This window comes from Sus scrofa, chromosome 3 (genome assembly GCF_000003025.6).
Source record: "Sus scrofa isolate TJ Tabasco breed Duroc chromosome 3, Sscrofa11.1, whole genome shotgun sequence".
Classification (NCBI taxonomy): domain Eukaryota; kingdom Metazoa; phylum Chordata; class Mammalia; order Artiodactyla; family Suidae; genus Sus; species Sus scrofa.
The window spans coordinates 10,935,127-10,959,946 of NC_010445.4; the positions used below are offsets into that span (position 1 = coordinate 10,935,127).

The 24,820-nt window shown below is 50.9% G+C and overlaps 2 protein-coding genes and 1 long non-coding RNA gene across 5 annotated transcripts; 1 reads left to right on the plus strand and 2 right to left on the minus strand.

The window, feature by feature from the left end:
- Window positions 487-13,796, minus strand: LOC102163947. Of its 2 annotated transcripts, none has more exons than XR_002342320.1 (5): window positions 13,621-13,796; window positions 11,658-11,710; window positions 10,430-10,548; window positions 846-933; window positions 487-721 (listed from the first exon to the last, which is right to left on the minus strand). It is a non-coding gene; the product is annotated as an uncharacterized LOC102163947 (long non-coding RNA). The 2 variants fall into 2 exon arrangements; XR_001307370.2 differs by having other exon boundaries at window positions 846-936; window positions 10,419-10,548.
- On the plus strand, window positions 12,277-16,145 carry VPS37D (VPS37D, ESCRT-I subunit). Its single transcript, XM_003124403.5, has 4 exons — window positions 12,277-12,485; window positions 13,803-13,974; window positions 14,397-14,479; window positions 15,054-16,145. Exons 1-4 carry the CDS (start codon window positions 12,348-12,350, stop codon window positions 15,414-15,416), a joined length of 756 nt encoding a protein of 251 aa, XP_003124451.2. The 5' UTR covers window positions 12,277-12,347; the 3' UTR covers window positions 15,417-16,145.
- Window positions 16,047-24,809, minus strand: DNAJC30 (DnaJ heat shock protein family (Hsp40) member C30). Of its 2 annotated transcripts, none has more exons than XM_021086330.1 (2): window positions 20,536-24,809; window positions 16,047-16,683 (listed from the first exon to the last, which is right to left on the minus strand). In XM_021086330.1, exon 1 carries the CDS (start codon window positions 24,781-24,783, stop codon window positions 24,103-24,105), a length of 681 nt encoding a protein of 226 aa, XP_020941989.1. In that variant the 5' UTR covers window positions 24,784-24,809; the 3' UTR covers window positions 16,047-16,683; window positions 20,536-24,102. The 2 variants fall into 2 exon arrangements, with proteins under 2 accessions (XP_020941989.1, XP_020941990.1); XM_021086331.1 differs by lacking the exon at window positions 16,047-16,683 and having other exon boundaries at window positions 19,280-20,686; window positions 23,609-24,809.

A 24,820-nucleotide genomic window follows, 5' to 3' on the forward strand; every position in this document is an offset into this window, starting at 1 on the left:
CTTGGACAGACACCCATTCACGGCCAGAGCTAGGACCCGAGAATGAAATCAGAGGCTGTGTGTGTGTGTGTGTGTGTGTGTGTGTGTGTGTGTGTGTGTGTAAGGGGCCTGGGGCTTGAGCCAGGCAGGGGCATTCATGAACAGGCTCAGCAACCAGAGAAGATACTCATTCCCTCTCCCAGGGCCTCAGTTTCCCTCTACTTAGGGTTGCCAGATTTAGCAAATAAAAATCCAGGAGGCCCAGCTGAATTTGAATTTCAGACAAACTATATGTATATATGTTTTGTCTTTTTAGAGCCGCACCCATGGCATATGGAGGTTCCCAGGCTAGGGGTCTAATCGAAGCTGTAGCCGCTGGCCTATACCACAGCCACAACAATGCCAGATCCAAGCTCAATCTGTGACCTACACCACAGCCCACGGCAATGCCAGATCCTTAACCCACTGAGCAAGGCCAGGGATCAAACTCACAACCTCATGGTTCCTAGTCGGATTCATTTCTGCTGTGCTATGACAGGAACTCCAAGATAAAAATAAATATTTTTTAAGTCTAAGTATGTCCCATGAATATTTGGGGCATTCTTACACTAAAATATTATTCATACTGTTTATCTAAAATTCAGATTTAACTGAGCATCCTGGATTTAACCCACCCATATTTAAAACAGGGGTGTTTGGACAAGTCTTCTCTCTCCAGGCTCCCTCTTAGCTCCAGCCACACCTATGGAAAAATGTCAGATTGACCTGGAATTAGTCTGGAGGTGGTTATAACCCTTGCAGAACAAGAGGATAGCAGTGAAGATGAGAAGCAGGATGGAGGGATGGCTGTGGTCACAGGGCCTCACCTTGGAGAAAGACAGTGGGAAGAAGTTCCTTAAGGCAGTCCAATCCTGGAAGGCTTCCTGGAGGAGGAGGATGTTCATTGTTACTTTGCTGCTGAGAAAGAAGAGAGGCGAGTTAGATGGCCGCTGGTGAATGACTCCTCCCCTGTTAATGGAAACTGAGTAAGTTTGGGGTCTTCCTTGTTTTTTGGTTTTTGGTTTTGTTTGATTTTGTTTTTCTTTTTTGGCTGTCCTGGGGCACATGGAGTTCCTGGGCCAAGATTAGATCCGAGCCAGAGTTGCAACCTATCCTGCAACTGTGGTGGTGCTGGATCCTTTAACCCGCCAGGGATCGAACCTATATCCTGGAGTTGCAGAGAAGCTGTCAATCCCTTGCACCACAGCAGGAATTCCGGGGGTCTTTTTGTTTAAAGGAGTATCCTCTGGAGTTCCTGTCGTGGCACAGCAGAAATGAATACGACTAGGAACCATGAGGTTGCGTGTTCGATCCCTGGCCTCACTCAGTGGGTTAAGGATCCCACGTGCTGTGAGCTGTGGTGTAGACCCCTAGCCTGGGAACCTCCATATGCCACGGGTGTGGCCCTCAAAAGACAAAAGACCAAATAAATAAATAAATAAAGGAGTCTCCTAAAGATCAGTAGAAAGTATCTCCTCCTTTATATGAAGATTCTGTAGCGCGAGGACAGGGTTTCATATCAATAACAAATGACTACTACTTGTAGCTCATGTTTGCTAAGCACTGACCATTTGCCAGGGTCCTGCCTCTGCTTCCTAAGCCCCTTATGTGGGTTAATTCGCTGAATCCCTTCAACACTCAAATGGGGGGGCTCTTTTCTCCCCACTTTACAGATGAAGAAAGAGAGGCACAGAGGTTGAGTAATTCGTCTGAGCTTCATACAGGTGGAATTTGAGCCCAGGTGTCCTGGCCCTGCACCTGTTGTGTAATAGATCCTGCGCTGGGGGCTGGGACTGTAAAAATGACATAAATGCTGTTCCTGCTCTCAGAGGACCTCTAGTCTAATGAAGGAGGAGGGAATGAGTGAGTCTTTAACGACTCTGGTAAATGTCAGGCTGGGATCTGGGCTGGGGACAGAGGGTGTTGTGATCCTGCCTGTGGAAGGCAAGAAGGGTGGGTCAGCTCTTCAACAGCTTTAGGACAAGGTATCAGGAGGAAGAGAATTCCAGGTAGAGGGACATCTTCGGCAAAGCAGGAGAGGCACAGAGATGCAGCGTGAGGTTGGGGCATAGTCAAGGGTCTGGTTTGACTTGGAAAGGGTCGATAGTCAAGTATGAGACAAGGGAAGAGGAAAAAGGGAGAAAACGATGGAAGAACACAGACATCAGACAAAGAAACGTAGACTCCATCCAGGAGAGGACAGGCAGCCATAGAAGAGTGTCCAGCAAAGGCAGGACCAGCCAGATTTGCTGGGGCTACAGCAAGAGGGAAGCAATGCCATGGAGAGCCTGAAGGCCAGCCTGGGGGCGGGTGTCTCGGCCCAGGACTGGCCAGGCTGCCTGGGCCAGGACCACACAACCGTCTTGGGGAGGTGGATGGAGGACTTGGGGAAATGAAGGGACTGACTATCATGTTGCCAAAGGTCCTGGGTCTCATTCAACTCCAGATTCAGCTCCAGAACAGGACCTGGGAAACACACACACACACACACACACACTTGTAAATATCGGAAGAATTAAATGAAAAGGATTTGGGGACAGATGGAAGGTTTAAGAGTGAGAAAGGTGTTCATGGTTTGAACCGAAGTGCCTGGCAGGACGCCACCCCCCTAAATCAAATAAGGGGGTAGAGAGAAAACTGACTGCAGGCAGAGGTTGGAGAAACTGCATCAAAGGGTCACCATAGGGTGACGTCCAGCAGGCTGTTGTCCTCAGGAAGGCAGGTAAGGAAATGTCTGAGCCTCTCACGAGGAAGATGGTGAGGTTCTGTGGCTATTAAGAGTGTCAGGCAGCTTATTTCCTCAGCCTGGATCGATGCCTCCCACGTACCCAGCCCCAGGCTGGTGGGAGCATGATCACGGTGTGGTAGGAGGGTGACCCCTTCTGCAGAAAGGTGGGATAGCTCAAGTCAGAGCCTCTGCTTCTTATGAGATTCAAAACAGCTGTGAATCATCTATCGTTTAGATTCCTGTGTCTATATACCAAAACGGTTTTTAACAAAACAAAGGAACCCCGCATCCATTACAATGGCTAAAAAGAAAAAGACTGAGCATAGAAAGTGTTGATCAGGAGGTGGAGTAACTGGAACTCATATACTGCTGGCAGGGATGTGAAAACACTTTTGAAAACTGTTTGTTGGTGTCTTAAAATGTTAAACAGATACCCACCACCTAACCCAGTCATCTCATGGCCTAGGTATTTGCTCAAGAGAAATGCAAGGATATGTACATTCAAAGACTAAATGCAATGTTAATAGCAGCTTTGTCTGTAAAAGCCTCCAACTGGCAACAATCTGAAGGTCCAGCAATGGGCTGATGGATAAATAAACTGTGGCCTACCCATAAAATGATATACAACACTGTGATTAAAAGGAGCAAACTGGGAGAAATGCAACCATCCAGATGAATAACAAAAGAATTATTCTGAATAAAAGAAACCAAATAAGAAAATAGTACACACAGTATGATTCCATTTTGAATTCTAGGAAATGCAGTCTAACCTGCGGTGACAGAAGATCCGGGTAATCTGGGGATGGAGTTGAAGGGTGTCGGAGAGACTAGAGAAGCAATTACGAAAGAACATAAAGGAATTTTGGGGGTGATGGATATGCTCATTTGCTTCGCATTTGGTGATGATTTTGGGGCGTATAACTGTGTTGGAATTCATCAAGTTGCACACTTTAAATACGTGCACTTTACTGTGCATTAATTATACTTCCATAAAGTTATTTTTTAAAAAGCAAGGGAGTGATAATCCCTACATCGAGGGGTGTGCTTACTTTGGGTGTGGGCAGGCAAGATAGGAGCAAGCACCCAGATTTAAAGTATTGGTTAGGCCCCAGTTCTGGGTTGGGTGGAAGATTCACTGGTGCTCATTATAAATGAATAAATCCACAAATAAAAAAAAAGAATGACCCTAGCATGGGAATTTCCATATGCCACAAGTGTAGCCCTAAAAATGAAAAAAAGAGTTCCTGTTGTGGCTCAGCAGTAACATATCCAATCCGTATCCATGAGGACACGGTTCGATCCCTGGCCTCCCTCTGTAGGTTAAGAATCTGGCATTGCCATGAGCTGTGGTATATGCACAGATGTGGCTCAGATCCTGTGTTGCTGTGGCTGTGGCACAGGCCAGCATCAGCAGCTCTGATTTGACCCCTAACCAGGAACTTCCATATGCCACAAGTGTGGCCCTAAAAAGAAAAAAAAAAAAAAAAAAAAAAAAGCCATGTATGGACCAAAGATGAAAGTGTATTAAAAAAATATATATAAGAATTGGAGTTCCCATCGTGGCACAGTGGAAATGAATCTGACTAGGAACCATGAGGTTGCGGGTTCGATCCCTGCCCTTGCTCCGTGGGTTAACGATCCAGCATTGCCATGAGCTGTGGTGTAGGTTGCAGATGCGGCTCGGATCTGGCATTGCTGTGGCTCTGGCATAGGCTGGCAGCTGCAGTTCCGATTAGACCCCTAGCCTGGGAACCTCCATACTCTGTGGGTGTGGCCCTAAAAAGAAAAATAAAAAGGAAAAAAAAAGAATTAAGATAACTCTATTCCTGTGTAATTGAGGTCGAGATTTTAAAAGTGTAGGTTGTATATGTGTGTGCTTGGATAATTGGATATCCACAGGCAAAAGTGTGAGGTCGGATCCCTACCTCACACCACATACAAAAATTAACTCAAAATGGATCAATGACCTAAATGGAAGAGCTAAAACTATAAAACCCTTAGAAGAAACATAAGGGTAAATCTTCATGATCTTGAGTTAGAAAATGGTTTCTTAGATATGATGCCAAAGCACAAGCAACAAACAAACGAAAAAAACCAGACAAACTGAACTTTGTCAATTTTTTTTTTTTTTTGTCTTTTCTAGGGCTACACTCACAGCATATGGAGATTCCCAGGCTAAGGGTCTAATTGGAGCTGTAGCTGCCAGCCTACACCAGAGCCACAGCAACATCAGATCCGAGCCGTGTCTTTGACCTAAAGTCACAACAGGAATTCCCATCAAATTGTTCATAAAAACTTCTGTGCACCAAAGGACACCATCAAGAAAGTGAAAAGACAACCCACAAAATGGGAGAATATTATAAACCATATATCTGATAAAAGACTAGTTTCCAGAATATATAAAGAATACTTACAACTCAACAATAAAGAGACAAATATCCCAGAGTTCCCATGGTGACTCAGTGGGTTACAAACCCAACCAGTATCCATGAGGATGTGGGTTCGATCCCTGCCTCACTCAGTGGGTAAGGATCTGGCTTTGCCATGGGCTGTGGTGTAGGTCACAGACATGCCTCGGATCCTATGCTGCTGTGGCTGTGGTGTAGGTTGGCAGCTACAGCTCCGATTTGAGCCTTAGCCTGGGAACTTCCATATGCTCCGGGTGTGGCCCTAAAAAGGCAAAAATAAATAAATAAATACATAACCAAAAACAAGAGTTGGGGAGGAAATTGGAACATTCATACCTTGCTCGTGTGAGTGTAAGATGGTACAACTGCTTTGGAAAACAGTCTGGCCTTTCCTTAAAAAGATTAAACATGGAATTACCGCATCCCCACTCACTGTTACATAACCAAGAGAAAAAAAACATGTCACATACAAACTTGTGTGCCAATGTTCATAACAGCATTACTTCTAATAGCCAAAAAGGGGAAACGATCCCAATGTTCACCAACTGACGAATGGATAAACAAATTGCGTATATATGCACGATGGAATATTACGTGGCCTTAAAAAGGAAGGAAAGGGAGTTCCCATCGTGGCGCAGTGGTTAACGAATCCGACCAGGAACCATGAGGTTGCGGGTTCGATCCCTGGCCTTGCTCAGTGAGTTAAAGATCCGGTGTTGCCGTGAGCTGTGGTGTAGGTCGCAGACACGGCTCGGATCCTGTGTCGCTGTGGCTGTGGTGTAGGCCAGTGGCTACAGCTCCAATTGGACCCCTAGCCTGGGAACCTCCATATGCTGAGGGAGTGGCCCAAGAAATGGCAAAAAGACAAAAAAAAAAAAAAAAGGAAGGAAATATTGACACATGCTATAACGTGGATGAACAATGAAGACGTTATGCTAAGTGAAACAAACTCATCACAGACAGATAAATACTGAATGATTCTACTTACACATGGTGCCCCGAGGGTAGTCAAATTCTTAGAAACAGAGAGAATAGTGGGTATCAGGCTGGGGTGAGGGTGAGGGGAAGGAGTATTTAATGATTACAGAGTTTCAGATTGGGAATTCAAAAAATTCTGGAGATGGACAGTGGTGATGGTTGCAGAACAAGGTGAACAGACAATGTCACAGAACTGTATACTTTGAAATGATTAAAATGGTCAGTTTTATGTCATGTATGTGCCACAAAAAATCAAAAGGAATAATGTGCTAATAAATGCTACAACATGAATGAATCTTGAATACATGTTAAATGAAAAGTGTATTAAAAAAAGGTCACAAAGTCACAAAGGAGCACATACTATAGGATTCTATTAGTATGAAATGTCCGGAAGAGGCAAATCCATAGAGACAGAATGTGGGTTAGTTGCCTAGGAGTGGGGATGGAATTTGAGAGAGATGGGGCATCACTGCTAATGGGTACCGACTTTCTTTTGGGGTGATAAAAAATGTTCTAAAATTGTGCCAATAGACACACAACTCTGTGAATATACCCCAAACCACTGAATAGTACAATTTAAATTGTTGAACTGTATGGCATGTATCTAAATAAAGCTGTTTTTTTTTTAAGGGGGTGATGATTGAACCCTTGGAGAATAATGAATGTAAAGACTGAACTAGGGAGCAGAACCATCGAGATGATGTGTCCCCTTTGCTCAAGCAGCTCCTGGAAGACCCTGGCAGCTCCATGAATTAAAACCAAGGGGTCGGAATTCCCGTCATGGTGCAGTGGTTAATGAATCCGACTAGGAACAATGAGGTTGCAGGTTCGATCCCTGGCCTCGCTCAGTGGGTCAATGATCCGGCGTTGCTGTGAGCTGTGGTGTAGGTTGCAGACATGGCTCAGATCCTGCGTTGCTGTGGCTCTGGCATAGGCCGGTAGCTACAGCTCCGATTGGACCCCTAGCCTGGGAATCTCCATATGCCAAGGGAGTGGCCCTAGAAAAGGCAAAAAGACAAAAAAAAAAAAAAAATACCACCAAGGGGTCGTTTCAGAAGAAGGAATCCATTGCAGCTGCTGTTTTGGGAGTGCTAAGTGCCAGGCATTGTGCTAGACACATATCAAGTCACCTAATCCTTCAACTACCCGTTTTACAGATGATATAATTGAGACTCAGGGAATTAAGGAATTTGTTCTTGGTCACATAGGAAGTGGCAGTGCTCAGAACGGGACCCGGGTCTATCCAACTTGAAAGCTCAGGTAAAAAATATAGAGCCTATACATTATTAATTGCACATACATGTTTTCAGACTTATCCAAAGTCGGAAGAATAACACAGTGCACAGCTGTGTACCCACATTCAGCCTGAGAAACTGAACTATCTTCTGATGCCACTGAAGTCCCCTCAGCCTCCTCCCTGATTCCATCCTCCTCATCCAGACAGCGATGCTGCTGAATTTGGTATTTATTGTTCCTGTAATTTCACTTTGTACCTATCTCCAAGCAATATGAAGTACGGGTCTGCATGTTTCTAAACTTTACATAAACAGTATTATCCTGAATGTACTCTTCTGAGGCTGTTTTTTTCACTATGTTGTGTGAGCGATGTAGCCGCAGTGACATGTGGAGCTGTAATTCACCCATTTCCGCTGCTGTGTAGTATGAAGTGTTCCTCGGTTTGAAGCTTCACCAGTTTCTTTGCCATCCTCCTGGGGTTGGACATACGCATTTTTTTTTTTCTTTTTGGCTTTGCCCACAGCATGCGTAACTTCCTGGCCCAGGGATCGAACCCTCACCACAGCCGTAACCTGAGCCATAGCAGTGATGACGCCAGATCCTTGAACCTCTGAGCCACCAGGGAATTCCTGGGTTGTTTCCAGGTTTTTGTTATTGCAAGTAGAACCACTGAGCGTTCCTGTTCTTATCTCCTAGTTCACGAGAGCAAGAATTCCTGGGAGTTTGTATTAGTTTCCTATTGCTGCTGTAACAAATAATCAAATTAGTGCCTTAACAACATGGATTTATTATCTTACGGTCTGGATGTCAAGAGTCTAAAATCAGTTTCACAGAGCCAAAATTAAGGTATTGACAGGGTCGCACTTCCTCCAGAGTCTTTATGAGAGGATCCATTTCCTTCTTGCCTTTTCTGGTTTCTGGAGGTTTCCTACATTCTTTGGCTCAGTGCTTCTTCCTTTATCTTCAAAGCCAGAGACATACTATCTTCAAATTTCTCTCTGACTCTTCCATCTGATTTATTTTTTTTCTTTTTAGGGCTGCATCCACAGCATATGGAAGTTCCCAGGCAAGGGATCAACTCAGAGCTGCAGCTACCAGCCAACACCACAACCACCACACGCCAGATCTGAGACCCATCTGTGACCTACACCACAGCTCACAGCAACGCCAGATCCTTAACCTACTGAGCAAGGTCCAAGATTGAACCCACATCCTCATGGATACTAGTTGGGTTCGTAATCACTGAGCCACGATGGGAACTCCTGACCATCTGATTTTACTGTCTTATCATCTCCGATTCGGACTGTCCTGCCTCCCCCTTATAAGAATGTTTGGGATTACATCGGGTCCACCTGCATGATCCAGGATAATCTTTCTATCTCAAGATCCTTGATTTTTTTTTTTTTTTTTTTTTGGCTGTACCTGCACAATGCAGAAGTTTCCAGGCCAGGGATCAAACCTGTGCCACGGCAGTGACAATGCCAAATCCTTAACTGCTAGACCACTGGGGGACTTCCTCAAGATCCTTGATTTAATCCCATCTGCAAAGTTCCTTTCACAGGTTCTAGAGATCAGGATGTGGACATCTTTGAGGTCCATTTTCCTGTCCACTGAAGAGGGGAACAGCTGGGCAGGGTGATACGAACATCTTTGAATTATGAGTTTGACAAACTGCTCTCCAAAGCAAATTGATTCTACCACTAGCAGTACATAAGCATTACTGTCACTTCTCATCCTCACCTACAGTTGATATTATCTGACTTTTTAATTTTAGCCCACCTGACACCTATGAAATGTCTGGATTCTGACTGCTATGTGATCAAGAAAGAGATGGTGGCCAATGGTGTTGAATATGAAAAAGAAAGGCCCTGGCAGTAAGAAGCAGTCCATGACTTTGGCTACAGTAGTGCCCTGGAAGTGCTGAGATGGAGGTGAAGTCAGACTGAGGCAAGAAATAAGGCAGGGCATGAGGAAATGGATGCAAGGAGTGCAGAGAATATGTTTGTCTGCTTGGAATGCCCATTAACAAAACACCACACACTGGGCAGCTTAAACAAAAACTATCTATCTTTCATAATTCTGGAGGCTGGGAAGCCCAAGATCAAGGATCAGATTTGGCTTCTGCTGAGAGAGCTCTCTTCCTGATTTGCAGGCAGCTGCCTTCTCTCTCTGACCTCACATGGTGGAGAGAGAAAGAACTTTGGTTTTTTCCCCTCTTTTTATAATGGCACTAATGCCCTCAGAGGGCCCCATCCTCACGACCTCATCTGAACCTAATCACCTCTCAAAGGTCCCACCTCCCAATAGCATCACCTTGCGGGTTAGGGCTTCAACATATCAGTTTGGGGGGAATGCACTCATTCATAACAGGGCATTTTCTTTTCTGTTTCTTTTTTGTCTTTTTAGGGCATGGCATATGGAGGTCCCCAGGCTGGGGGTTGAATCAGAGCTGTAGCTGCCAACCTACACCACAGCCACAGCGACAGGGGATCCGAGCCGCGTCTGCGACCTACACCATAGCTCACGGCAACACCGGATTCTTAACCCACTGAGTGAGGCCAGGGATCAAACCCGCATCCTCATGGATTCTAGTCAGGTTCGTTAACCACTGAGCCACAACGGGAACTTCATAACAGGGTGTTTTCAAAACATTGGAGAAGGAGTTCCCATCGTGGCGCAGTGGTTAACGAATTCGACTAGGAACCATGAGGTTGCAGGTTTGGTCCCTGCCTTTGCTCAGTGGGTTAAGGATCTGGCGTTGCCGTGAGCTGTGGTGTAGGTTTCAGACTCGGCTTGGATCCCGCGTTGCTGTGGCTCTGGCGTAGGCCGGTGACTACAGCTCCGATTCGACCCCTAGCCTGGGAACCTCCATATGTCATGAGAAGCAGCCCTTGAAAAGGCAAAAAGACAACAACAACAACAACAAATTGGAGAAGTGAAAGGGAGATACCAGTCTAAAGGCAGAAATTAAAGTGAAAGAGACAGAAAGATATATAATTGCCACAGTTGGGGGAGGCATCCTGGAGGAGGCAGGTGAAGGTGAGACTCACAGTCAGGGTACCTGGGTTGGCTCTGGAATGAGGAGCCCGGAGGGATGGAGCGGCACTAGGGCAGGTGCGGAGAAGATCCACAGGGGTGGGGCAGGAAGTGGCAGAGCTTCTCTATGTGATGAGCAGTCACCTACGAAGGGACAGGAGTGGGTGTGGGAGTCTGAGGAGGATGGGGAAGGTTCAAAGGGACTGTCGTTGTGGGGCATTCCACAGGGGACACACTGGGCTGGACAAAGGGGGATTGGTGATGAAGAGGGGACAAGCTGAGGCATGGGCTCCCAGCTCCTCTCACCAGCACCTCTTAGAGAGAAAGCCTGTTAGACTGAGTAGGAGGGGCCAGAGGAGAGCTGGACAGCGGGGAGTGTCTAGGGGACTCCCAGGAGTGTAGTGGAAATAGTGGGTCTGGAGGATGCAGTGCAGAACCGGGAGATCATAACCAGGAAACCGGAAAGTACGAAAGGGCTCTTGATAATACCCAGGACCCTGGTGGAGGGACACAAGGAATTGTGGGGCACACGATGCAGCTGGGGCGGGGGATAGAGAGGGCTTCATGGAGGTGGTGATGTTTCAGTTGAGTCTGAAGGAAAACCACATTTCAGTTACCATAAAAATGTGGAAGAAGGGTTGCTTCACAGTCTGTCAGCAAGCCTGTCCTGCCCCACTTCATCAGTTTTATCTCTTTCTCAGACATCTCCACCACGCCCCCTATGCTCTGGCTGGATTGGGAGAGTCCATGTTGGACTCTTTCAGCCTCTATGCCTTGAGAGACTTCTCTTTGGCTTCATTATTTTCTCCTTCAACTTCAGAACTCCTATTCATCCCTCAAAACACAGCCCAAATGTCACCTCTTCTGGTGAGCTTTTCTAATTGCTCTGATGCCACCTGGTGTGCTTTCTTCATAGTGTGGTGAAGTGGGAAAAGCTAACTCACTACTGTTTTAGACAAGTGACAATCTCTGAATGTCTGTTTTCTGACAATGGTGCTGACCAAGCCTAGTAGTGAAGATAAGGCACATGACATCCCTGGGCATCACATGGGACTCACAAAGACATCAAGTGGTGATACCCACCATTCTGTATGGTACTAAAGTAAGCTGAGTGAGGGTGTGACTCTACTTTAATCCCTGAGCTCTTTGAAGGCAGAGACACTGCCCTGACAAGGCCCAGCCGTGCCCAGCATGGAGGCATCAGGAGCTCCGTGGATACCGCATATACAAGGAGAACTAAGATTGCTGTTTACCTGTAATGTGATTTTAAGGAGGTGACATCATCTCTGTGAAACTGTTTCCTCATCTGTAAAATAACAATAACTCATATTAGGTATTCAGTTAGCTAACTACAGGCAAGGGACATTTACTACCTCTAATCCTCACATTGCGTACCATCTCTCCATTTTATAGAAGGGAAAACTGAGGCTGGGGGAAGGTGAATGATTTTTCCAAGTTAGCAACAGGGCAGGAGCTCCTGGCGCCCGACCAAATTCAGAAAATTGTTGTGCAAATTCAAGGGGTAAATGTGAAACAGCCTTGTAAACTGTAAACGCCGCCGGAGGTGGGAGAGTCCGTGCCTGGGGGCGTGGTGAATGATGGCCAGGAGAAGGGGAGCGGAGAGAGGCGGCCTTAAACATCCACACCGCGGAAGGAGGATGGGTTGCCAGGCGATCCGCGGCTGCTAAAGGTACCGCGCCGCGCGGCTCTGCCAGGGTGGGAAGGGGTGCGGCCCGCCCCCTCCCCGCCCCACCCCCAGCCTCCGCGCCGCGGCTCCTTTAAGGGCGGGCGGGGCGCCCTCTGGCGGTGGAGCGGCGCGCGCGGCCGGAGCCCGAGCCCGAGCCGGATCCCGGAGCCGGAGCGGAGCGGAGCGGAGCGGAGCCGGGGCGGAGCGGGCCGAGCGGGCCGAGCCAGCAGCCGAGCTGGGGGCGCGGGCGGGCGGCATGTACCGGGCCCGGGCGGCGCGGGCGGGGCCGGAGCCCGGCAGCCCGGGGCGCTTTGGGATCCTCAGCACCGGGCAGCTCCGGGACCTGCTTCAAGATGAGCCCAAGCTGGACCGGATCGTGCGGCTCAGCAGGAAGGTAGCGCGGGGGGCGCGGGCGGGGGGCGCGGGGGACGGGCCGCGGCCTGCCAGACCTGCCGACCGACCGAAGGGCCCAGCCGGCCGGGCCCCAGGGCCGCCGGAGCCTGGCACGTACGAGTGGGCCCGGCGGAGCCGCCCCCGGGGGAGGGGGCGGCTGGAGCCGGCCTGGGGCGGGTGGGGCGCCAGAGACCCAGGGAGGCGCCCGTGCACCCCCCGGGATGGCCGCGAGGCGTGTCCTACAGCGGATGCTCCAGGGAGGTGTGTTCGGGGGCGGGGGGTGCTGTGTTGTGGGGGGCCCTGGCTCGCACACCCACGTTCTGTAGGGCCAGAAAGGGGAGGTGCCTTCCACAGGGAGAACTAGGGGCCTGTTTGACACCTGGGGGGACCGTTGGGAGGGCGTCTGTATTCTCGGGGTGCAAGAGGGGGCTTTGTGTCTTCCGTTGGGGAAGGGTGCTGAAAGCTGAGGCGTGTATTCCATAGGCCACCATAAGAGAAAGTTGTATATTTCACAGGAGATAGGCCCGGGCTGGTTGTCTGTTGGGGGGCAGAAAGGGAAAGTGTACAGAGGAGGGAGGCAGATAGGAGGGGCATGTGCATCCTACAGGGGACAGATGGAGGGTAGTGCGTTCTCCAGGGGCAGGGAGGGGAGGCTCGGCCCTCCCAGTAGCAGAAGGAAAAAGCCTTCTCTAGGGCCAGGAAAGAAAGGGGTCTGCCTTCTGCCTTTCCTTAAAGCTGGGAGCAGTTGCTGGGGACCAGGGAGGAAAAGGGGGTGTGTATTCCTTGGGGTGTGGGGATTCCACTGAAGGGTAGAGGGTGGGGGTGTGAGGGAAGAGATGGGGGTTTGAGGGGGTGCTCTGCAGGGACAGGGTGAAACGGCCCCTCTGGAGAGTAAGAGCAGGGGGTGGGGGTGTTTTCGGCACAAACACCTGAGGAGGAAGCAGACAAAGGCCTGGAACGAGAGGGAAGCTGCCCATGCATGGAAAATGGGACAGAGGAGGGAGGGGGACTCCTCGGGGACCTGAGCAGACATATTAATTGAAAAATTAAAAATTAACTAACATTTGTAGAGGCCTTCATAGTTTTCCTCGCTGAAGTCTTACAACAACCCTAGGAGGTAGATGTTTGGAGCTTACTTTGTGGAAGAGGAAACGGAGGCAGAGCGTGGTCCGGGCGCGTGCAGTCCCTCCACCTGTTGGCTCGCATTCTTGAGACGGGGGTGCCTCTGGTTTGGCCCGTGGGCACTGTTACCGGGGTGGCAGTAGGTGGCCATGGGCAGACTTCCTGAATGGGGCTCTTGGCTCTTCTCTCCCGGCAGTTCCAGGGCCTGCAGCTGGAGCGCGAGGCGTGTCTGGCCTCCAACTACGCGCTAGCCAAGGAGAACCTGGCATTGCGGCCCCGCCTGGAGATGGGCCGCGCTGCCCTGGCCATCAAGTACCAGGAGCTTCGGGAGGTGGCCGAAAGCTGTGCAGACAAGCTACAGCGACTGGGTGAGGGCTGTTGGCCTTGAGAAGTGTCTGACTCTTAAGGGTGGGACCTGGGCAGACCTGTCCCTGCCAGGGCCAGTTGGAGGGGGTGCTCCTCCTGGAAAATTCCTTAGTTGGGAAAGTGAGCAGTCAGTGAGGAGAGCTGGGTTAGACAGGGCAGAGCGGGACCCCAGGAGAAGAGGGGGCCCCATATCCAAGGGTCTGGGGTGCTCTAGGTGACAAAGGCCCTGCTGCCTCTTTTGCTCAGGGACTGGGGGAGGCACACAACCGGATCCCGTGTGTGCCGTACAGGTGGGGAAACTGAGGCTCCAGAGAGCAGAGGGGAGTGTTGCCTCACAGACAGGGCCAGTGAGAGTCAGGATTGGGTCCTGGGCAGTGGGCCCTGAGGGCAGGGGCTATTCACTCTGTCCTTCTGTGGCCCTCAGAGGACAGCATGCATCGCTGGAGCCCCCATTTCGCGCTGGGCTGGCTGCAGGCTGAACTGGAAGAAGCTGAGCAGGAGGCTGAGGTGAGACGAGGGGTGGCTGCGCCTGGGGACCAGGAAATGAGTCCCATCCTATCATCATCCCCTCCCCTTAATTCTTACATTGCAGGCTGAAGCGCCTTCTCTTCCAGGAAGCCTTCCCTGAGTGCCCGGCCCCCAAAGGGCCTGCGCCTTGCTGTCCCCACCGGACACAGGGCCCACCATCCCCAGCTGTGACTTTTCCCTCGGCTTCCTATGGATGTCTCAGGGCAGCTTAGGCTGGGTCTGCAGAGGAGTGGGGACAGAATTCCCAGTGCTGGGTCGGGACAGCAGTGCTCACTGAGTTGAAGGAGGTAGAGGAGGAGGGGCCTTGATGAGAGACATCTATGTCAAGTGTGACCCCATCTCTGACCCCACCTCTTCCCTGGTGACACTAAGGAAGCCAAGCCTTGAGAATAGAGGGCCTTTGTCTGCAGTCACCCAGCAGGCCAGAGGCAGGTCCAAGCAGGGACTCAGGTGCCCTGCCCCCCATCTGTGAGGGGACTGGGGGTGAGAGAGAGGACAGGTCCTGTGCCTTTGGTCGTGTTCCTCCCAAACTGTCCCTTCCCTCCTGTCCCAGGAGCAGATGGAGCAGCTGCTGCTGGGGGAGCAGAGCCTGGAGGCTTTCCTGCCTGCCTTCCAGCGAGGCCGCGCCCTGGCCCACCTGAGGCGGACCCAGGCGGAGAAGCTGCAGGAGCTGCTGAGGCGCCGGGAGCGGTCTGGCCAGCCAGCCCCCACTGCTGCCGCGGATCCCCCCAAATCCCTCCCTGCTGCAGCTGTCCTGCCCACCGGGGCCTCCCGGGGGCCACCAGCAGTGCCCCGGAGCCTGCCCCCCTTGGACTCCCGCCCAGTGCCCCCGCTGAAGAGCTCCCCCGGGTGCCCCCTAGGCCCAGCCCCTCTGCTGAGCCCTCGGCCCTTGCAGCCAGAGCCCCCTCACCGGTAGGATCCAGGGTATGGCCCCCCATTGGGGGGCCCAGACAAACTTGATGCGTGGCTCCTCCTCCTCCCCCACTACCTGGGTGGGGGGAGGGGCAGGCCCCTCCCCCTGGCCCTAGGCAGGCCCTGGCCCTGGAGGCTGAGCTGGGGAGGAGGGTCACCTGGAAGATGCCCAGAGAAGGCCGGGGGTGGGGTGGGCAGGGTCTTATGCCTCTGGCGCTGAGGAAACTCTGCCTCTGTTTCTCCCCAAATGGGGCCTCCTGGGTGATGGGCCAGCCCCAGTGAAAGAACTTGACTCACGGGGGCCTGGGAAAATGCTTGCCTCCTTCAAGGGGCCCTGCCTAGGGGGCCTGTTGCCTCCTGCCACTCCACTGGGCTCGCACAATGCCAAGGCTGACCAGAGTGCTTTCCATCCTGTCCTGAGCCTACCTTCCCCCCCAGTTCTGGGGTCCACCACCTAGGAGCCAGGTGGTCAGGCCCCAAATGCGGGGACAGGGACACCATGGCCCTGGGGCTACTACCTGCCCCGCTCATGCTCCAGACCCTGGGGCAAGGTAGGCCAGGGGTTTCTGACCTGCACAGGTGAGAGTGGGCCATCCCCCGGAAAGACCATTCTGTATTTTTCTGTCCCGTCTCCTTAGAATGGAACCTTTTTGAGGGCAGGTCCTTGTCTTTGTATGTTCTGTCCCCAGCCCCGCCTCCCAGGGGCCGTCAATAAATGTGATGATGAGGATGACGATGCTGCCCGCCTCCTCTCTGCCCCCTCCACCAGCCACTCTGCCGTTGCAGCCTCCGCATCTCAGCTCCTGTGCTCCCTCTTCTCGAGATGCCCTCCCTTCCTCTCTGCCCATCCAAAGCCCAGCTGTCCTTCAGGTCCAGCACTGCTCCTGCCTCTTCCATGAAGCCTTCTCTGATTCTCAACCCGTGGGAGCCTTTCCTAACTCCTAACTTCCCAGCACTTCTGGCAGAAGCACACTCTGCTCCATCACGGTTCTCCAATTGCCTCACCTTTATGCGCCTTCTTTTCCCGGGTGGCCTATAAGCCCAATCAGGATGGTACCTGCTCCTTCTCTGGCCTGCCAAACGACCACCTCCACTGAGCGATGGAGGGGGTTTTATAGGGCTGGAGGTATGTGTCTTCAGCTTGGGTAAACACTAGGTGGCCAGAATGGCTGATGACTGTGGGACAAGAAGATGGAAGAGCAGGAACATGTCTTGGATCAGCCTAGGTCAAATCTAATGAGATGAAGTTTGGCAGGAAGGCTTGGAAGGTCCTGCAAATAAGAGCGGACAGTCAGAGTGCTGTAGAAGCTAACGTCATCTTGGTTGGTCCGTGTTAACAGGGATCTAACCATCTAGAAAGAGGCAAGTGCTGGGTGGCCCTACTCTTTACTGAAGTTTTAAATTCTGAGAGGGACTGCGGAACAGCACTTTTGGAGTAATAAGGATGAGAAAGGACTGGGACTAAGTCCCATGAGGAACAGTTGAGGGGTCCCTTTGAGACAGCTGTGTGTAATGTTTAGCCTTTGGTCTAAAGGACTGCTTCACACAGAGCCAGGGGTCAGGGTCAAGACCAATGGGTGGAAACCACAGGGAGCCACATTTGGGCTCCATATGAGGCTCTCAAGTCACAGCTGCTACTGGAGGTAGGTGGTCCCCATCCCTAAAGATGTACGAGCAGCCACTTCGTGACCGCTTGATGGGATCTTCAGAAATGCAGGCAGTAGTTAGAGGGACTGGCCTCTTGGAACTTTGACAGCCCCTGAAGTCCCGTCAATTTCATGCTGACAAGGGTGAAGCACTGACAGTGTGCACTGTGCCTCCGACCCCTACTGGCCTTACTGCTAGCATGGAACTGCTGGAGGCAAGGGACCCCGGAGATGACACAGGGTGCCTGCCTGAGGTGACAGAAGGCCGAACAGCTCCGAAGACCTCCTGCATTCTCAGCCCAGCCTGGGGCAAGCTGAGCCCCTCTTCCCCTGGCCTCCCACTCCCGGTTAATACTTCTAGGGAGTTATTTGCGTGTAACCAAAAAGAAGGGCTAAGGAGGGGCATGTCTGAGCCTCTCTCCACTACTGTGATTTGGGGAGCGGCTGCTGCAAGGCAGAGGCTGATGTCCGCAGTCTGGTTCAGCCTCCCCTCCCCAGGGCAGGTAAGAAGGAGGAATCACTCAGACAAGGGTGGGACTGGGAGAGGCAGAGAGTGTTACCATGGGAACCAGAGGGAGTCCTTCAACAGGTCTTCCCCACCCTCCTCTTCCTCAGAGAGTTGACTCAGCTTTAGATTGCTCCAGCATGAAAAGGACCAGAGACCTGAGGCAGGTGAGTACAGGTACCACTGGGGCAGAGCAGGTCTAGATCTGGGCCATGGGAAAGGCCCAGAGTTGGATGGTTAATAAACTTTCTTAACCCCCTGCTTGACGGTATTCAGGATATCCTGAGAAGTTCCAGGCAGTCCAGTCTTTCTCTCCTGCCTGATCACTTCTAGAACTTTATTTGCCAGGTTCTGGGGCCCCCAGAAATGTTCCTGGCTGTCACCCTCTTGACAGAGAATAAACTCTAGAGTCTACATCAAGAGGCCCATGAGGGGAGTTCCCCTTGTGGCACAGTGGAAACAAATCTGACTAGTAACCATGAGGTGAGGGTTTGATTCCTGGCCTCGCTCAGTGGGTTAAGGATCCGGCGTTGCTGTGAGATGTGGTGTAGGTCGCAGACTTGGCTCGGATCCCTTGTTGCTGTGGCTGTGGCGCAGGCTGGCAGCTATCTATGGCTCCAATTCGACCCCTAGCCTGGGAATCTCCATATGCCACAGGTGCAACAAGAAAAAAAAAAAAAGCCTAAGAGAAAGCTACTACCTGTAATAGGCCACCAGTGCTTTTACAAAACAAAACCAAAAGTCGCTTATGATGGAGCATGATAATGTGAGTAAAAGAATGTATATATGTATGTGTGACTGGGTCACCTTGCTGTACAGTAGAAAACTGAGGAGTTCCCATTGTGGCGCAGTGGTTAATGAATCCGACTAGGAACCATGAGGTTGCGGGTTCGGTCTCTGCCCTTGCTCAGTGGGTTAACGATCCGGCGTTGCTATGAGCTGTGGTGTAGGTTTCAGACTTGGCTCGGATCCTGCGTGGTTGTGGCTCTGGCATAGGCCGGCGGCTACAGCTCTGATTAGACCCCTAGCCTGGGACCTCCATATGCCGTGGGAGCGGCCCAAAGAAATAGCAAAAAGACAAAAAAAAAAAAAAAAGAAAAAAGAAAAGAAAACTGACAGAACATTGTAAACCAGCTATGATGGAAAAAATGAAAATTATTTTAAAAATTAAAAGCAGAGTGAACAATAAGTGCAACAAACAAAATAGAATCACAAAGAGCCTGAAAGAAGTAGAGATGTTTACCATGGTTTGGAAGACAAGAGAAATAAAATCACCTTGGAAAAATGGCAACTCCAAAACAAAACAAAACAAAACAAAACTCAAAAATTATCCAAATAACAAAACTCCCACCCCTTGATAAAAACAAAGCATTCCTGCCCCTCAAGATAGTCTGTTATGTGCACCTCCTTGTTTGGAAATCACTAGCTTCTGTGTATTTTCCTAGGCTTCCCCCCTTGTTTTCCAAATATGAAACATAATAACATTAAATGTACTTTGTTGTTGTTGTTGTTGTTGCTGCTGCACTGCTGCTGCTAAGCAGGCCTAAACCAGAGTGAGATCAAATCTCTACCACTGAATTGTTTGGTCACTGCAAAGCCATGGCTAAGAACTTGTCCCTGGCTTCCAAGGCTGGAGAAAATCCAGTGCTTTCCAAGAGACCAAGCTGGACTAGCTGTGGGTTTATCCCAATTTATACAGGGATTTTACACAAAAGATTGAGCGCAGGAATTGGTGTTATTTTATTAAAGTACCTCTGACTTTGGGAACTTGCCACTGCTTTAGACTTCTCAAAAGATTCTTCTTGTCCCACAATGAAAATAAGATTTACATTCTGCCTTCCCGCATTAAGTGTGAGCTCTTAAAACAACCTGGGAAATGACCTCGGGATGTGCAAACTCAAACACCTGTAGGGGCCAGGAAGGTCACAGTGCAAAGCAGCTGCATCTCCACAGAGGAATACACTGTGTCTCATTTCCCTGCAAATGCGTGATCCCTTTGTTTGTTTGTTTTCCCCTCTGCTGTCAGGAGTACAGCCAACGGGGGAGCAAGGACAGATCTAAAAGGCAGACGTTACAGCTTCTTCCCAGAGGTCATGCAAGTACGGAAGGGAGCTCAACGGTGGCACACCTCATTTTTTGAGAGAAGTCAGAAATTAGAATTTTTTGCAAAGTCTCTCAAGCTCTGAATGTTGGCTTAAGTTATTTGTCTGTTGAATTCATGGCTGTGCCCACGGAATGCAGAAGTTCCTAGGCCAGGGATCAAATCTGAGCCACGCCAGTGACAACACCAGATCCTTAACCTACTGAGCCACCAGGGAACTCCTAAAATTATTTTATAACACTGTGTCAGCCACAACCAAAAGCTGAAGGCTGGCCAGCCGTGAACCATCAATCTCTGAATCTCAGTCAGTTCTTGCTCTTCCTGAAACAGGCCTTTTGTCCAGCGACAGTCCTGTCCCAGGACCAAGGGTGTGAATGCTGATGGGACAAAGGCAGGATGGGAGGGCCAACCCACCTCAAGACTAGCCATGGGGCCCCAGGTTTGGACAGCTTTAAGAGACAGTGGCGAGATGGATAGATCTGTTGTGACACAATGACGTCAGTGATGACCTCAATGATGGTGAAGATGAGCCATCCGCTCCGGCTACGGGGGAATGAGAGCACTGAGCAACTCCAGCATTTGCAAGTTCACAAGGTCCAGACTCAGGTCTGCTCTCATCCTACCGCACCCTCGGAGGGACCCTCAGCTGCTCTGCACAAATCCCGTGGCTGCTGGGGCTCCCAGCCTGGCCTGAGAGCCAAGCCACTGAGGGCAGGCAAGGCGGGCCTTCTACAATCCTGCTCAGAGGCAGGAGGCAGTGAGTGACCTCATCACAGGGCTGAGGAACTGAGGGGGCAAAGACCAGGAGAGAGCCTATTCTTCTAGTGCTGTGCTGAATTCCAAAGTGGACAGAAATAACACTGCCACTTACCAGCTGTCCCTTCTCTTGGCCACTCTTCATGGGATCTGGTGAACTTCCAGGAGGCCCAAAGGCCCCAGACAAGACAAGGCCATTTTCCCAAAAGTGGGTGTGGTAGCCACTCACTTGGGCTCCACCCTCGTGTCTCCGCTTCAGGCTATGGCTATAAGGGATGGAGATATATACATGTGTGTTTATATATTTTTTTTCTTTTTTTTTTTTTTTTTTGTCTTTTTTCCTTTTCTAGGACCGCTCCCGAGGCATATGGAGATTCCCAGGCTAGGGGTTGAGTTGGAGCCATAGCCACCGACCTACGCCACAGCCGCAGCAACGCAGGATCCAAGCTGCGTCTGCAACCTACATCACAGCTCACAGCAACGCCGGATCCTTAACCCACTGAGCAAGGACAGGGATCAAACCCGCAACCTCATGGTTCCTAGTTGGATTCATTAACCACTGAGCCACAACGGAACTCCTATATATATACATTCAATAGTGACTGACGACTCGCTGGCCTAAGGCAGGCTGTTATTCCTCCTGGCTCATGCTGGGACCATTAGAGAGGTCAAGGTGCACCCAGTGAATGACATGCCAGAACCTTAAAAGGAAGCAAGAAATCTTATTACCTCAGCGCTGGGATGTGTAAAGATCTCCTCAGCCAGCAATAAATAAGGACAGCAGCGGGAAGAGCAGTTTGGCTCAGGAGGAATAAAATCAAGTCCTGATCACACCCAAAGACAATATCACACTCACCTAGCCACGGACACCTTTGATTCTCTCTCGTCTGCATCCCCCCGCTTAGGACCCGTGTGCGCTCCTCGCTCAGCCTCGTACCTTGGCCACCCCCTCCCTCCCACTGAGCACAGCCTGCAGCGGGCTGGGCCCCTCTCGCCCCAGTCTCCCTTCCTAGGTCCAAACTTCTGACTTTGTGACCAAAGGAGAAAGGGCCGAAGTCGACCATGTCTCAGCCTTCCTCGTCTATCAGGAACCGGGGAGCAGCCCCTAGAAGGTAGGGGCCAATGTCTATGGCCTGGTTCAGCCTTGTCTTCCCAGGGCAGGTAAGAAGCTGAGAAGGGACAATTGCGGGGGAGGGAGGGAGAAATGATATGACAGGAACCAGGTGCAGGGGGACCCTTTGAGAAGCCTCCCACGTCTCCCCTTCCATGAAGAGCCCAGACCCAGGTTCAGGGAGGCCAGGGAGTGGGCTCTCTGAGTTTAGCTGGCCTGAAGAACCAGAGGCAGGCAGGACGGCACTACAAAGAGTAGACTGGGCCTAGTTCTAGGCCTTATGAGAGGCTTAGAGCTGGATGGTTAATAAATTTTGACTACCTTGTGTGGAGTTTCATGGAATGTTCCAGAGGTTTTACCGAGTATGGATCCCACAGACCTAAGCTTTTTAGAATTTTCTACCTCCATGTTCTGGGGCCCCAGGAGATGTTCTTGGCTGTAATCGTCACTGACAGGAAACAAACTTGAGAGGTCCATGTCAAAGAGCCCATTAGAAAGGCCTCAGTTATCACAGACCATTAATGCTCTTACAAACAAAACCCAAAAAGAACCCTAACCCCATTTGATAGAAACTTTGATGGAATCTTGTCCCAAGGACACTCTGTTACGCCCCGACTCCTTGAGAATCACTAGCCTCACTTTCTGTAGTTTGTGTTTTGAAAAATAAGACTCCCCCCCCCTTTTTTTTTTTTTTCTTTTTAGGGCCACAAATGTAGTATATAGAGGTTCCCAGGTGAGGGGTTGAATGAATCGGAGTGGCAGCTGCCGCCTATGCCACAGCCTCAGCAACAAGGGATCTGAGCTGCATCTGTGACCTTTGCCACAGCAACGCTGGATGCTTAGCCCAATGAGCAAGGCAGGGATCAATCCTGCATCCTCATGGATACTAGTCAGATTCTTAACCTGCTGGGCCAGGACAGGTACTCCCCAGATGTTCCCTCTTGTTTTCCAAATATGAAACATAATAACATTAAATGTTCCTTTTTTAAAGTACACGTGCCCTTCCCCCCAAACCAAGGCTCAACTGAGCCCAGCATGTCTGAACCACAGTCAGCTTAAATCTTTACTGAATCATAAGGTCATTGCAAAGCCATGACCAAGAGCTTGCCCCCAACCTCCAAGGCTCGAGAAAACTGAATGCCTTCCAAAAGACCAAGTCGAACTAGCTATGAGTTTATCCCAATTTATACAAGGATTTCACACAAAAGACTGAGTGCAGGGATTGGTGTTAACATAGCAAAGCACCTCCAGCTTTGTTTAGAACCCAGACATAGGCCTCAGCCTTGCGGTAGATCTCCTGCAAAAGTTTCCCATCCCACAGCTTTCCACTCCACCATGCACACATACTCGAGTCCCTACCATCTCACAGTTAATCCACACCCCACGTGCGTGCTTCAGAGAGCTGGATCACCAAGCTCTAGCCAAGTGATGACCCAGTGCTTAGCACCAATTAGCAATAGAGGGGAAACAAAAGCCTCAACCAGCTCTGAACGGGGAAGCGAGTCTCTACCATGTACCTCCTGTAGCTCAAGAGTTCTCCCTTCTTTCCACTCCCCCAATTCCCACCGCTTCAAGTAGCCATCTTTCAAGGACTTGGTTTGCAGAGTCTGCGATAAGCACCACAAGTGAAACATGAGGCTGGGCCACGTCCAGGCGACTCAAACTCCCATTTGTTTGTTGCTCTATTTCTGGGAAGGGATGAGCTGCACAGTTAACAGTGGGGCTGGCCGGTCAAGGGAAGACCAATGCCAGGCACACTGTCCCAAGGATAATCCGGAATCTACTAGCATCCTATTTTAATCACTGAGCCCCTTAGGACATGGGATAATCACACGTGACAGACCCCAACCAAGCAAGTGATTTGATCCTCTGCCATTATGCCCGGAGTACCTAGCCAAGGTCATACATCAGATAAGCATGGGCACAGGAAGGCTCATTCCTTATCCTTGTTGATCCTGTCTTCCCACTCCCACACGCCACCAACAGAAGGGGGAGTAGGGTCTGGGGCTAACCACACAACAATGGCAATGGATTCCCACGATCTTAGATCACACCCTTACCCTACATCAGGTCTCACCTGCGGCTTGGGGAACTCACAGAAAGACAAGTTTCGTACAACCCCAGAATTTTTCTTTTGGCAGCCATGATTGGTCACATTGCACGTTTCAAGGTTACAGAGACGCCCCACGCTACAAACGTGGGGTAGGAGCAGGCGAGTCTTGCTCAGAGCTTTACAAGAAAGCTAGAGCAAGTATTCCAGAAGTTGACAACATCTGGAAGCAGGCAGCCCAGGGCCTCCAGGAAACCTCTCGCTCTCGGACTTTCGGGACTCTTCATTGGAGGCCTCTTTCTTGGGCAGCAACAAGCCTCCTTATCTGGACCAGAGGGATAGGGATGTGAAGATCAGTGGTTAAACTGGACGGGTGGGGACGAAGAGGGGGGAGAGCAATTCTTCGACCCCAGGAGAGGTAGACAATGGAGGGCAATGAGTTCAAGATGACACGCACAGCCATTTTCTTGGGGGGTTGGGGGTGCTGGCTGGGGGCTGCTCCCCTTCCCTCCACTCTCCAATTAAAAACGAAAACTCATGATGATGAAGACTGTGAGCAGAAACAAGAAAAAAGCCGAGTCTCGGATCTCATCCCAGCGTAAGCCCTTATTGGCGCGGTCCTCCTGCTGCTTGCGAAGGGCCTCCCTCCGGGCCCTAAGGCGCCGCTCGCGCTCCAGCTGCTCGCCGTAGTGCGCCCGGTAGAAGGCGTCAAAGTTGAACATGGTGTTGCTGGCGCCCGCTGAGGCCTGACCACGGCCGTGGGCCCGAGAAGCAGGCGGTGGGGTGCGGGGCGAGTCGGGGTCAGCGGTGGGCTTCTTGGAGGGCCGGACGCCGGGGCCGCGCAAGTCCTCGTCGCTGAGCAGACCTCGGTCATATTTGCGACGCAGGGTAGCACTGCTCAGCACCACGTACGCCTGAGAGATGCGCGTGAAGCGCTCGGCGGCCTCAGCACTCCCGGAGTTGCGGTCCGGGTGGTAGAGGAAGCTCTGCCGGTAGTAGGCCGCCTTGATCTGCGCCTGCGTGGCCGTGGAAGGGACGCCGAGCAGCTCATAGAGCGCCGTACGCGAGTACGGGCCGTCGCTCTGGGAATAAGTTCTAGTTTTTAGGCTCAGGCCGAGTCCCGGGTTTTGTGGAACCCCTCGAGCCTGCCACAACCTCCACAGAAGCAACCGCGACCTCCTCAGATCGCGCTGGGCTGCCATCTTGAATGAATCAGGCGGGCGGTGCAAAATAAACTGG

Excerpts from the sequence above, each read along its gene's own strand:
- VPS37D (XM_003124403.5), top strand. The coding sequence starts at position 12,348 with ATGTACCGGGCCCGGGCGGCGCGGGCGGGGCCGGAGCCCGGCAGCCCG. Across the intron at positions 12,486-13,802 it reads TCGTGCGGCTCAGCAGGAAG|TTCCAGGGCCTGCAGCTGGA; the intron begins GTAGCGCGGGGG and ends CTCTCCCGGCAG. Across the intron at positions 14,480-15,053 it reads AAGCTGAGCAGGAGGCTGAG|GAGCAGATGGAGCAGCTGCT; the intron begins GTGAGACGAGGG and ends CTCCTGTCCCAG.
- DNAJC30 (XM_021086330.1), bottom strand. The coding sequence starts at position 24,783 with ATGGCAGCCCAGCGCGATCTGAGGAGGTCGCGGTTGCTTCTGTGGAGG.